The sequence below is a fragment of the Amphibalanus amphitrite genome, unplaced genomic scaffold (assembly GCF_019059575.1).
Source record: "Amphibalanus amphitrite isolate SeventyFive unplaced genomic scaffold, NRLGWU_Aamphi_draft 001312F_arrow, whole genome shotgun sequence".
NCBI classification, from domain to species: domain Eukaryota; kingdom Metazoa; phylum Arthropoda; class Thecostraca; order Balanomorpha; family Balanidae; genus Amphibalanus; species Amphibalanus amphitrite.
The window spans coordinates 174,853-189,234 of NW_024882805.1; the positions used below are offsets into that span (position 1 = coordinate 174,853).

Sequence of the window (14,382 nt, forward strand, 5' to 3'; positions counted from 1 at the left end):
CAGTCTAGTTTTCTACTGCAAAGGTATCTTTCAGGCACATTCTTGATTCTATGTATCAATCGACGTACACAAACATCAAAATTTATATTTAACCGGTGACATACTAGGACATTGTCAAATTCAATGTCTTAATTCAATTATACAAAAATATCACATTTACAAAACTGCAGTTCATTTCCGGCCGGGCACATCTGGTCGACACGCAGTTTTGGACAGTCACCAATACCTCACACAATTCTGACCAAAGGCCATACACTGTGTCTTAGTTCCTCATCTTTATACTGAACTCAGCTGCGATTAATTGTGGAGCTGTCCAGCTGATATTTCTGTTCTTTGGTGAGCGCATTCATCGCCGTCCATCGCAGTGTTGAACATACCTCCATGGGAGGCAGCAGCTATCCGGTCCACCTCCTACCACCAATATTCAACGTTCAGTCCATTACCACCGTGCGGCTAACACTAACGGACGCCAGGAGCCGGCCGCTGAACGGAGCTGTTCCGGGCGGCCGTCTGGGTCAGCGCGTCACCGACAGCCAGCCGGCGCTGCAGGGTAGTGACCTTCCTGGACAGGTCGCCCACACTGACCAGCACCGTGTTCAGTTTCTGACAGAGCGCGACGGTGGCGTCCCGCTGCGCCAGAGCCTCCTTCCGCCAGCGCTCTCGGCGGCGCTCGGCCCGACCCGGCCGGCGGGGCGGACCCGTCCCCGTCCCCGCCACGGCCGCAGCGTCAGGGCTGGCACCGAGGCGGTCCCCTGTTTTCCGGACGCGTGGTGTGTCGGTTGGTGGGCGAGGCTGTGTGCTGGATATCCGACTGTCTTGTGCTGGGTGTTTGCTGGCGGTTGCCCTGTCCGACTCAGGTGGGTTCGGCACCGGCTTTGCCTGTCCCTTACCAGCTTTCGTTTTTCCGTCCACTGCGTGCGCCGGCTCCGGTGTTGAACTAGCCTGTCCTCTGCCTTCTCTGGCTGCTCCACCGTCCACTGCGTGCGCCGAGTCCGGTGCTGGCCTCTCCTGTCCTCTGCCTTCTCCGGCTGTTCCACCGTCCACTGGGTGTGGCAGCTGCGGGTCTGGCGGCAGCCGATCTGTCTTAGAGCTCGCCGTTTGGAGGACACCGCCCGGAGACGGCGCGGGCGGCGCTGCGACAGCGGAGGACGGCTCAGCCCAGGGGGCCCGCTCTGGCGGACTGACGCCGGAGGGCGTCTCGGCCCAGGCTGCGCGCGTCAGCACCAGCAGCTCCTCGTCGGTGACGGAGCTGGGCCGGCTGAGCTCGGCCAGCAGGGCGTCCAGCAGCCGCTCCAGGTGCTGGTCGGCCGGCTGCTGCTGGCGGCGCCGCAGCAGCGTCAGCAGACCGCGCTGCATCCAGCCGCGCGTCTGCAGACCGCTGGCCACCAGCGCGCCGCCGCCGGACGGCCGCAGGTACACGGTGCGCCGCTCCGGCCGGCTGTTGGGACGGAACACGGCCGGACTGAGGTCGTCCTCTGGCTGCGGGTCCAGCGTCACGGCGCCGCGCGCTGCGGTGAACCCGCACTGGGCGCCGGCGGCCGGCGCGCGCAGCAGCGGCAGCACGGCGGCACGCTGCTGCTGACGGCGCAGCAGCCGGCTGGGCAGCAGGGCGCGCAGCAGCGTCGAGCGCAGCACCGTCTCCACCTGCAGGACCTGGACGGCCGTGTGGCGCAGGCTCTGCAGTTTGGCCTCGCGGAACACGCCGCGCGTGTCGGCCACCGTCATACCGATCAACAGGTTCACCGCCATGATGGACATGAGCGCGATGAAGAGCGCCAGCAGCGGCCCGGCGCTGGCGCCGAACCCCGAGCCCAGGAAGACGTCGTCGTAGTTGTACTCCCCGACCATCATCATGGTCGTGGTGATGTGGGAGACTGGCAGCGTCATGAACGGACCCCAGACATCGTCCTGGCCGGTCGACGGCGCGCCCAGCAGCACGTGAAAGCCCACCGCGAACCCGATCACCAGCGGCGTCAGCAGCAGCACGAACAGCATCAGCCGGCGCGCCGCGCTCACAAACATGTTGATGTAGACGCCGAAGGTGGGGAACCGGCCCAGCATCAGCGTGAGTTCTAGCCAGGCGGTTGGCAGCGTCCACGCCACGGTGTGCTCGAGCCAGTGGAAGCGGTCGCTGGTGCCGCCGTGGGCCGCCAGCAGCGCGCCAATGAGCATCAGCAGAAGCACCTCCACCCAGTTCTCGAAGCTGCGCACGTACTGGTGCGGGTCGTGCACCACCTGGAAAACCTCCCGAACGGCCATGATGGCTGCCAGCGGCGCCACACCGACAGCCAGCGCCGTTTGCGCTCCGTCACTGGCCCGTCCGAGGCGCGCCCAGCAGTAGCCACTGACCATCAGAGTCAGCGCGGCGCACAGCGCCAGGTTGACGTAGTACAGGTGACGCACGCGACACCACTTGGCGTGCAGGAACGGCTCGACGGCGTCGTGTTTGAGCAGGTGGAACTGCTGGCTGGCCACGACGGCGGCCAGCAGACGGTCCTCGGTGGCCGGCGAGCCGCCGCAGAAGGCCGAGAACGTCACGCTCACCTCCAGCGTGCTACTCTCGAGCGGCGCGTCGTTGGTGGTGACGCAGCTGTCGAGCGCGGCCGGCACGGCGTCCGGCGCGCGCTGCAGCAGCGCCAGCAGTGTGGCCGCGTCCACCGCGGCGCCGGCGGCCAGTAGCGGTCGAGCCGTGTCCGGTCCGGCGGCCAGCGCCAGCGGCGGCCGACCGGCGCTGTTGGCGCGCTGCAGGCAGGCCGGACTGAGCCGCAGCGCCAGCAGCGTGGTCAGTCCGCTGCCCGACTGGACGGCCTCGTGCAGTGGGCTGTTGCCGGCCGAGTCGGCGCGGCCGCAGTCGGCGCCGAGCTGCGCCAGCGCGGCCAGCGCCGCCGCGTGGCCGGCGCCGGCGGCTAGGTGACAGGCCGAGCGGCCGGCGCTGTCCGTCTGCTCCAGATCGGCTCCGGCAGCCACCAGCAGGCGCGCCAGCCGGCCCGTGGTGGTGGCGTCCAGCCGGCCTGCGGCGGCCAGCGCGTGCAGCGCCGTGCGCCCGTCGGGGTCGGCGCGGCGCGGGTCGGCGCCGCGGCTCAGCAGCAGCGCCGTCAGCGCCACGTCGCCGGCGGCCACGACAGCGTGCAGCAGCAGGTTGGGTCGGAACTGCGTGACGCCGCGCCACCGACCCTTCAGCGGCACGGCCATCAGCGGCGCGCTGAGGTCGGCGCCGCGCTCCAGCGCGCGCACCGCCCGCCGCCGGTCGCCGCTCATACAGGCGCGGAACAGCTGCTCCTGGGGGCTGAGCGCGCCGCCGACGGCGCTGTCCAGCTCGTCCCGACAGCGGCGGCCGGCGGTGCGCCGCAGCGCCGGAGCCCGCTGCATGACTCCTCCGACACCAACCGAAACACACTACACACTCTCAGACAGGTCCGCCGCCTCCACTGTCACTCTGCGCGCCTCCTCGGTCGACTGATGGCACGCTATCGGCGCTCCCAGCGCAAACTGACACGTACCGGCCTGACTCAGTCGCCGCCGCGCCGGTCTATCGAGCCGTTATCGTGTCGCGTTGGCTCTCCATTTCTGTCGGTACACTGACGCACGGACCACTTCATACACTCGGAACTACGCTGGTCGGTGTGTGGGTTTGATGCAGCACACAGGACCGTGTAAGGCTGTGTCGGGGGCTGTGCCATATTATGCCAACTACCAGGCCGTAGCACCACATTGACAGACATAGCTGTCTAACATTTATGCGTTGTTCGCATTTTTCGTCCTTATTCGCATGTCTTAACGGCTAACGCCGACCTTTGCTTTTTCGAATGTTGTGTAGGATAAGTAGAGAGACCTTTTGCTTTATGAACTGTGAAGTCGCTGTCTTTGGACCTGTTCAATGTTCGGTTTCTGCTCTTGTCTGTCGTGCTTCTTCTGGCCGTTCCTGCTCAGTCTCTGCGCTCTTCTTGTCTGCTTCTTTTCGGTCTCTTGTCTCCATGCCTCCCGCCAGTGCCGCTTGTCCACCGTGGCCTTCCGTCAGGTTACCGAACCAATGAACCGGTTACTATCGCGACGCCACTCTAAACTGTCACCACTGTTCCCGGCACACCCGTCACACCGCCGCTATCGGCCGGATACAGTCAGCCCCCAGCTCCACCTTCTTCTGCGGAGTCTCTGATGTCATTTCAGTTACCTGCTTATCGGCACTGGACACTGAATGGAACGCCACCTCTCTCACACCCGTCAGAATAGACACTGAAGTATCCGAAACCACAATCCACCGTTACGCCACGATGCCATGTCACGCGGCGGTGTTTGCGTCTGACAGTGGGGGCGAGACTACCGACCGTCTTGGCATGCCTCCTCCACGCGCCGCGCCCCTCCCGACTGGACAAACACCCCACCGGGCCACGCGGACGATTGACACACAAGGTCGAGCAGAGTCCACCTCACACGCAGCGCCGGGCCGGAGTGTGGAGGAGTGCGCTGTGCGAGCCGGCCGTACCGTTAGGCGCCTCCGGGTCACGGGAAGCGGTAAATGGGGAACCACCCACCATCTGTTCTGTGGTACCGCTCGGCGTTCACTTACTTACCAGGCGCTGACGGACGGACACCGCCATTTCTGTTGGGTTGTGGGGTTGCACCGACGGCAGTATGCTGTGCGCAACGAGAACGTAGAAATAGAATGGGGGGATGTTTCGCTAAAACTCCACTTAACTCCCTTCCAATGCAACGTCGCATGAATTTCTTTAACCGAATTCTCAGTATCATGCACGTAGCGCTGTTTGGCAGTCATGCTTTTGAAACAGGGTTTAATTCAGGTCACCAGCGTGACTTCATAGCTGGAGTGGCCAGTTTTTAACGGATCAGGGCGGGCAACTGTAACTCGCAGCTGTTCGCTGCTGACCTGCTGACCCATGACGATTAACTTTTATGATTAATTAGATAAGACAAACAATTAGAGACGAGGCGCAAACTAAGTACTTTCGGGAGAATTTGTGCCAGTTATCGGCGGATGCTTTTGCGTACAAAGTTTAATTTGTATTTTTAGATACTAGACAGGTATAAGACGAAAGAACTTTCTTGTTCGTGCTAACGTGTTAGCCTCAGCGTCACAGTCGCAGTCGACTATGCTATCGGAAGAAAATCGGTTAGGTTTCCCACTGCGTGTCGTCGTCTCAGAACGGATGTTTTGACGGTCCCGTCCCCTCTGCGTTTGCTCTGACTAGTGACTCAGTAGTTATTGGATAAGGTGGTCCAATCCGATAATTCTGACCAGGCCGACTATCAGTCGAGCATAGACGCTGTGGACCAAGGGATCCGTATGGTTCGCCTAACTACAAGACGGACTATGGGCAGTTGTCAAACTTGTGAGATAGTATTGATTGACCTGTGGTTTGTGGGCTGATACTAACCGACATTTCTTTGTTCCGTTGCAGAAAGAGTGGCGTGAGGACTTTCCCAATTTTAAGAAGAAGGTGGCGCGCTGCGTGCGGCGGAGTCAAGAGGAGTGCTGAGTGGTGTTGCCGGCCCGAGGACCTGCTGCACTGGTGCGTGTCCTTCCAGCCGGCCAGCCGGCGGTGGCGGCAGGCGGGCCCCGTGCGCCGGTGCCGGCCCCGTCCACCCCCTGTATATCGTACCGTCAACCATGTGTCAACGCACGGAAACATGACGACCTGTGAATTAGCAACGGTGCTGAAATTTTTAGTCTCCTTTGATCGTGAACGCGCTGGTACCCCAATGTGATTCCAGGTTGGTAAACCTCCCGTTAGATTTATCGCGTGGTTTCTTTTTCACGGCTCCGCTGAGTGTTAAATCGGCTGTGGAACATGCGTGCTGCGTTGGCCGGAAATGAAGCAGCTCGGAGGATGGTCCCGTGTTTGATGTCGTTGAACGTGTTGCAGGCGGCCCCGTGGAACTGCGCTGTGATAGGACGATCGCTGGGGCCGGGCGGGCCGGCCGCCGCTCGCCCTGGTCGCTGGCTAGTAGTCGGGGCCCGGCGCGCGACGGCGGCAGGAGGACCGTGCCGACGACCGACGGACGACGGACGACGGACCGACGTACGGACGGACGGAGGGCGGAGGACGGCGCGAACGGAGACGGACGGCGGACGGAGGGGACGGCACGGCGCTCGACCGGAGCCACGGCGGAGGGACAGGGACGGGACAGCCGGGAGCGGTGAGTGGGACAGCTGGGACGGAGTGCGGGGACGGACCGACGGACTGGGCAGTGCTGGGGGGTCCAGGAGGCGGCCGACGGGCGGTCTCGACCGCCGGCGCCGGCCAGCCGACTCGTCTTCTCGCGGCTCGCCGGCCGCCTGGTGACGGCAGCCGTCACTCGAAACTGTGGACTCAGCCGCCAGATGGCAGTGAGCGTGCGGTGTGGTGAGTGCCGAGCGCGTGGCGTCGTCTTCTTACCTCAGTGTGGGTGTGAGTGTTGTGTCTTGTTGCGTGCTTATTTCGCCGACTGGGGAGGGCTGGTGGCCGGCAGGCTCGGATTGCTGAACAGAATCATCAGGCGCGATCTGTGGCATAAAATAATCTCTGCATTTGAGCTCGTTATTGGTCGTTTTGGTTTGGAAATAAATAGAAAGGTTTACGAGGAAGGTAATTGCTCTCGCCTACCCTTGCCGCATGTGTACATGCCTGTATGTAGTGGGGTATTTTATTTTCGGTGTGAATAAAGTAAGAATTTGTTCTTCCTACTGTAAATCGCTATTGACAAAAGCCTTGGTTTCTTCCGTTTCCTCTCTTGATTTGTGTTATGTTGTCCTGATGGCCTGTACCTTTCTCATTCGGTGGCAGAGGCTTCGAGACTGGAGGCAGCTTATCGTTTGCCTTCCAATTTCCTGTTGAGCCAGCCGGCAGTTTGCAAGGAAGGATCACACTAAGCTCGAGAGGACCGTGCCACCATCTTTCTCCTGTCCTAGGACCTTTAATTGGGTAGCATCGGCTTCCTTTCGTCGGGGACAATACGCTCGTTTTTTCGCGAAGCTTTAACCCTCGCGGGCCCGGGGGGCGTTTTTCGCCCCCCCCCTGGCGAATATTTGCGATAGCTCCCGAACGCTTAGGGATAGGAAAGCGAAACTTTCGGTACCTTTTCTCCAATCAATTTGATATCGTCTGAAGTAAAAAATTTGGACCTAGCCCCCTTGATGACGTCACAGGGTCGATTTTTCAAGACCCCTGCACGGCAAACTTCGTGGTCACAGACGCAAACTTCAAATAGCTGCTAAAAATAGAGTTTTAGAGCTAAAGACAAATTAGGAGCACGGTTGTGTAGCGTTTGTCCTAGAGAAAAATAGAAAAATAGTGTTGGTAACCTGAGGTCAGAGGTCAGGTCAACGACCCCGAAATGTGGTTTTAGTTTTTCGCAAATAACTTCGACAAAAATGGTCCTAGAGCTACGACAGTGGTACCATCGCATTCGTCTTGTCAATCCGCGTCGAATGATATATTTTGTTTGGAAAAGGTCAAGTTTTATCTAGCATCTATTTTCCTCTAAGCCTTCATTTAGAGCTTCTGGATGGCAAAATTGTCTTATTTATTATTACTAACTTGAATCAGTGAAATAGCCTCTAGCAAGGATACTTTTCTGTGACTTTGACCTTTGGGCAGCCTTGTATCGTAAGATTAACCACAAATAGGGAATTGATAAGCCTCAAAACATTTCAAAACATCTTGGAAGTTAGCACGCAAGATGTACGAAAAAATGCAAAGTTTGAGGACAATTTTGAGCGTGACCTTGACCTTGACCTTTGATTTTGAGCACAGGTTCGGAATTCTCAGATTCTCTTCATTCGTTTGACACCCAATTTTGCCGGTTTGATGCATCCTGCCGTCCTCTAGAACGCTAACTTTGAGAACACTACACATGTGCCGGTTTTTGCCTTTGACCTTGACCTCTGACCTTGAAAATTGACCTTAGGTAAAAAATGTTAGGTGCTTTAGAATCGTCTCGTAAGGACCTTTCGTTTGGTATCGCTTTTGTTTCCGTAACTCCCTTATTTACGGAGTTAGACAGGAGGGGGGGGGGGGCGAAAAACGCCCCTCCCCGGGCTGCGGTGGTTGGGATTACCCCCGGGCCCGGCCGGGTTAACTTGATCAGGGGCTGAACGGCCAGGGACGGGTCCAACGGACCCTCCTGTGCGCTAGCGGCTGGCAAAACAACAATACAGACGAAGATTAACACATCCTGGTCGGGTGAGGGATTGATGCCGCCCCTCGACGTCTTTTTTCGCGATTGTTTGGTTGGGACGCATCGGCAATAGCTGAAAGTTGGCATACTTTGACATTTCATTTGAGCCGGATATTATGACAACCGCATTTTCAGGTCAGGTTAGGTCACCACTCTATGACGCCATGAGTAAATCTCTGCGCGGTCCTAAATGTCGGTCGCAACCTCACAACGGGGAATATCATACAGGAAGATAAAATTCAAAGCGCATGGTAACCTACTCAGAGTAATCACAAGTTCAATAGGTATTAGAGGTGGCAAAATGTGGACCCGAGGACCCGGTCCAAAGAACCAGTCTGGACCCATATGGGTCCAGACCGGTTCCTGGAAATTTTATGACGGGTCCAACCGGGTCCTGCCATAAACTATACATCTTGCACACTACACATTATTGCAAATATGAAGTGAATTAAGTGAATGTTTATTTGCACACAGTAGCTCATGAGTATTCCCAATTGGAAATATGTAGACTGTTTTATATGATGCCACTAATGATACCTACAAGTAGTTTGTATTAATTGACTTTTGGGGAACGGGTCCAACTGGTTCCGATTCCAACTAAGACCGGGTCCGACTGGTTCCAGAAAGGTCCAGCCGGGTCTGGTTCGAGTCTGGTTCCCAAAATTTTCATCTTTTGCCACCTCTAATAGGTATCTTGAATTTTTCATAAAGGTCTCCAGGTTCAGGTCGTTCACGTTACTAGCAATAATTCAATGGGCGACTATAAAGGCCTGACTACACTATGCGTTTTTTTTACGCGCGTTTTTTTGCGTGTTTGCGTTTTTTCGCAATATCGTTCTTTATCTGAGGTCACTGATACCAGGTCAGGTCACAGCGAGGTCAGGTCACCGGGGGTCACAATATGAAAGTGTCGTGTGATACATGTTTTATGGTCCATTTTACATGACAAATGCGATTATGTGGGTTAGGCAGCCTTTGGGGCCAGCCTAGGTCACGTTTTGGTGAAGGTCAGGTCAAGGTCAGGTCAAATTAGGTCAAATTTCAAAGTGATATTTTTGCATAAAATGGGTATCGATTCGATGCAGCTCGTCACGGGGAGTCTAATGGTGGTCCTTGTTTTGCTTTTCGAGGTCTAGAATTGCCAAAAATTGAGTTTGAATATTTGCCGTCATCATTTTTGAACAGTTTTTTCGCTATAACTTGGCCAAAAAACGAGGTATCCATCTGAAATTTGGTATGTGGATAGAAGACGGTAGTTACTATCACATATATTCCGTTTTTCGAAACTCTAAAAATGTTTTGGATTTTTTGGCTAATATATCCATAAAAATGCTTTTTGATTTTAGGGGTCAAAACTCAAAAATTTCAAAAATCCGAGATACAGGGTGACACAAAAAAAAAACGGTCATCACCAAATTTCGAATAACTTCGGAAGTTTTATTCAGATCATCACCAAACTTCGGCCACTTAAGGTCACACCTATGTAGCATACATCCACCAAGTTTCAAGTCTTCACTACGAATACTTTTAGTACAGTATGTGTTTTACTGACGCTCCACAATGTGCTCCAGGTGAGCGCCACGGCGCTGCAGGGCGTAGGCACACTTGCATCCGGCGGGCAAAGTTGTCGATAACCCGATGGCTGTGCACTTTACAGAGTGCAATGGCCTCTGGAGACAGTGCTCAGGGGGTGTGCTACCCCTGAAACGTTATTCTTATCGGGTTGTCGGCAACTTTGACCGCCGGATGCAGGTGTGCCTACGCCCTGCAGCGCCGGGGCGCTCACCTGGAGCACATTGTGGAGCGTCCGTAAAACACACACTGTACTAAAAGTATTCGTAGTGAAGACTTGAAACTTGGTGGATGTCTGCTACATAGGTGTGACCTAAAGTGGCCGAAGTTTGGTGATGATCTGAATAAAACTTCCGAAGTTATCCAAATTTTGGTGATGACCGCTTTTTTTGTGTGACCCTGTAGCAGTTGTGTAGCCCTGTCAATTCTACACCTTTTATGTCTTGATCAATTTTATGTATCTTCAAAGCTGTAGGCCTGACAGGTCTTCTCGCGAAGGTCTTTTTTCGGTCGAAAATGACAGAACATGACGTCATTCTGACGCCATTTGTGGCCAACCTATCATAGCCTCTGAAAAAAAAATTGGTCACAATGTGTAAAATTGATGCCCGGAGGGGTCCTGAAAATTTCGTGGCGATATCTCCAGCCGTTTAGGAGATATCGACGGAAAAGGACAGGGAGGGGCCGTTTCGGCCCCCCCCCCCTACGGGGCGCGGGTTTTAACACGATGATGCCAAAACCGCGGCTCTGCGATAATCTTTGGTGAAGTGATCCACCAGAAACTGAACCCCGTACCTTGGGCAGCCACTTTACTTCAGAGGTCACTGAGACCTTTACAGCGGACACTAGTCGCTGCAACTTTAATGGCGCATACGGTCGTGTTTTCGGCGAACCTCCAGTTCAATCGCGGGCGAAACGGCGAGGAGGGAGGGGCACTGAATCACCTCTTCGGCCCTGGCTTGTATAGAGAACCGATAGATCCGGCGAAGGTCATAGCCCCTGAGGTCAATGGTCGCGTCAGGGCATGAAGTTTAACTAGCAGTTATTTGACGATAACTTTGAATACAGACATGCTAGAACGATGAACACAAATTGGATGTGGTCAGCTAAACGATACGGACCGTCCAATGTGGAACATGACTTTTTTCGTTCAGGTTGTAACATGAAAGGAGCCGACTGTTCAATTCATAGCCGTTTACATAGGCGGATCCAGAAAGGTGCAGTCCCAGAGGCTGCGGAGGGCATAACCCTGACAGTTTCTCCGAATTAAAAAAAACAACAACTTTGGATTGAGATTCCTTATGCAGTATGCAGTGCTGTTCAGTTTCAAGCAAACTTTGTACCTAATAAAAGCTTTCTTTCTGGTAATAAAAGCGTTTTCTTTCTTTTTAAGAAATGCTACACATTTCATTAATTTCGGGGTCTGCGAAGGGGCTTAACCCATAATGCCCCTTAGAATCTATCACTGACCGTTCAATTTTCAAGGTAAAATTATTTATATAATTTGATGCGTAGGTATCGAGAGAGAAACACGATGCGTAGGGGAGAGCGGGGCCAGTTGAACCACTTTTTATATATTGACATGCACAGCGAGATCTAGTTGTCATATCGAAAAATGCACAATGCCATGAAAAAATATGCTCTTTTGGCTTTATTTTAAGATATGTAAAATTATGTTTCAAACATATTTTGCTGCCAAACGCATGCTTATAAAACAGCTCTACGCCCGTTTCAAATGACCCCGATGCGAGGGCCAATTGAACCAGCCCATGAGGTCAATTGCACCTATCCTTAACAATGGGATGTTTTCCTCTTTAAGGCCACTTTCTTAAGGAGATATTTTGTTCGGTTTACTTTTCCAAATGCTACATTCAATAGGTCGTTTGAAAGCTAAAAGTGCAAAGTTCCTCATAATAGGTGACATAAAGTACAGTATATCTAAAAAGTATGTCCCCTGGTTTGGCTCTCCCACAGGAGGCGAATCGGTAACTTGGCTGAATCCCAGTTGCGGCATCCGGCCGCCAGGGTCGCTGCCGCGCGAGCGGCCTTGACCGCTCGCATGTCATTGGCAGTCCGGTCCCTCCCCATCTATACCGAGGTGGGGAGGGGAGAAGAGGGGAAGAGAGGGGAGGGAGCGGCATCCGCTCGGCACTTGGCGATACCTGGCTGACCCCGCGCTCCCTCGCTGACCTTTGTCCTGCCCTCAGGCGAAGACCGACTTCCTGGCCTGTAGCGGCCCAGCGGAAAACCGAGCTCGCGGGGCGCGACTCCATTGGCCCAATCTTATAAATGGAATGCGGTCGTATTCACGGCATTAGATAATATTAATAGTGATACCAGCAGTGGATGTGGTAAAATACAGTCCAAAATAAACGAAAGCACTCGATTCGTGCATAATGCGCCCTCCCATTCAAATAAGCCCGCCCACTTCGATAGATGGTGTAGTTTCTGAGGGCGTAAAAGATGCAAAACACTACCTATTTTTTTTTTTTTTTTTTAGCTCGGCCACTGGGACCGACAATATACAATTGACTGAAATGCATGAAAACCATTTTGCATTTAGGTATAGCCGTTTTCTGCACCCAAACTTTAGCCAGTGACGCCCTGTCCATTCTAAAGCGTTTATAAGATTGGTCCCAGCACCCGATTTTATATGAGGAAGTCGTTTAAAAAGCATCTTATTTCTAACGAATTTATTATTATGGCCACTTTTACAGGACGTCTATAGAGCTTTGACTTTTACATTTCTTCCTCGTTCAGGAGAAACGTTTTAACCCTCACCGGACCTTCAGGTTTTCTGAATACCGAGGGACGTTGGGGGTTGGAAGTGAGGAAACAACCCCCTTCGCCGATTCGCCCCTAATTGAGCTAGAGCCTCACGAAAGAAACGATCGTGTGCGTCGTTACGAAATGCAGCGATTGGTCTCCGATTTAAGGACCAGGGTCAGCCGATGACTTCGGAGGTCAGGTCAAGTGGCCCAAGGCACAGGTTCGGTTTTTGGTAAATAACTTCGCTAAAAATGATCGCAGATCCGCGATTTTAGCAGCATCGTGTTTGTCTAGCTCAGGCGTGTCGAATGGCATACTTTTTCTTCGGGTGAGATCAACTTAACTCTCGCCCGTATAGAGGGGGGGTCGAACGGACCCCCCCCTCGGTTTTCGCGAATAACTCGCGTAAAAAGCGGCCGATCGCGACGAAACTTTCGTTACCCTCGCTTTAATCAATTTTACACCCACCCTGAGATTGTCATGACCCTGACCTTAATGACCTTTGACCTGCGACCTACTTTTCGAGACCATGTTTGGCCGGAATCGCGATTCGGCGTATGTCGGCTCGCATTAGCGGCGCGTTTGCAGTCTTTTCGTGGTTTTAAGCGTTCAAACATGGGATATGATGTTGCTTCCATGCATTAGGGTGGGTGTCAAGGTCACCGGAAAGTCAGGTCAGGTCATTGACCTTTGATGACCTCGGTTCACTTTTCTAGTTTTACATGTTTCTAGGCCAGTTTTAGGAGCTGAATTCGAATTTAGCAGCCATATGAACATTTACGAAGTAGTTTTGGTGCCCTCGTAACATGTTGCGAAGCTGTCAGAGGCGGTTGCCACCTACTACGAATACCCTTACTGGTTGACCTGACCTGACCTGACCCGACCTGGCCTAAATGCATGAAGACATCATCTGTGATCAAAACTAACATGATATTCGTGATCAGCACCCCGAAAACCCCATAGCAGCCACGCTTTACGACTTTCTAACAGGCCCGATTTTCCCGACTTTTGGGTCATTGACCTGACCTGGAAAGTCAACCGATGACCTATAGGACCTTAAAATTGGGTATCATCGACTTCCTCTCGTCACGGCCAACACGCTCGTTTTTTCCGCGAAGCTCTAGCTCGATCAGGGGCGAAACGGCAAGGGAGGGTCCAACGGACCCCCTCCCCCTTATACGTTTGCGGCTGGAAAAACACCAATATGGGCGAGAGTTAAGGTGTTAACCTCGGTCAAGGTCAGATCACAGCCCGTCAGGTCACGAAGCTGGTCAAAGGAGGCCATATTGCATATCAATCGATTCAGCAGGTCTTTTCATGTCCATTAGTGGCTTTATCGACTCGGTAGCTTTAGTTGATCGGGAGTTATTGACGAAAAACTGATATCCTTGGTTACGTGATAAATGACGTCACGCAAGATCAACAAAGCAAAATTAAAGCATCAGACCTTGCAAGGAGCGCATGAAATCACGACTCCGTGTGCTTGAGAATTTGAGATAGTTGTATATCATTTCCGGACCAAACTAGCAATTTCCATATTCCCCTGACTTTTAATGGTGAGAGACTGACCTGATCTCAGGCGACCCTTCAGAAAATCCGAGATATACATTTATACAAGTTGTGAGACTTTCGATCATACTATAAGATCCTGTAAGTTTCATCTCCCTATGAAAGCTCTGCACTGAGGGTGTAGCGAAGTTGAACATTTTAGGAGTGTGCACACAGTCCTAAAATGTTGAGGACAGTTTAGGACAGTTTCACACAGTTCATTTTAGGACTGCTCATTTATGACGTCATAGATCAGTGACCTGACTTGACTCAAAAATGCGGTTGGCGTAAAAAATCTGACTTATCAAATCCCACTAA

At 53.6% G+C, this 14,382-nt stretch overlaps 1 protein-coding gene and 1 long non-coding RNA gene across 2 annotated transcripts; one reads left to right on the forward strand and one right to left on the reverse strand.

Moving 5' to 3' along the window:
- Positions 1 to 4,041, reverse strand: LOC122372074 (transient receptor potential channel pyrexia-like). Its single transcript, XM_043348947.1, has one exon. It carries the CDS (start codon positions 3,367 to 3,369, stop codon positions 460 to 462), a length of 2,910 nt encoding a protein of 969 aa, XP_043204882.1. The 5' UTR covers positions 3,370 to 4,041; the 3' UTR covers positions 1 to 459.
- Positions 4,042 to 5,417: 1,376 nt separating this feature from the next.
- LOC122372080 lies at positions 5,418 to 6,675 on the forward strand. The gene is made up of 2 exons (XR_006254813.1): positions 5,418 to 5,528; positions 5,883 to 6,675. It is a non-coding gene; the product is annotated as an uncharacterized LOC122372080 (long non-coding RNA).
- The last annotated feature ends 7,707 nt before the right edge of the window (positions 6,676 to 14,382 follow it).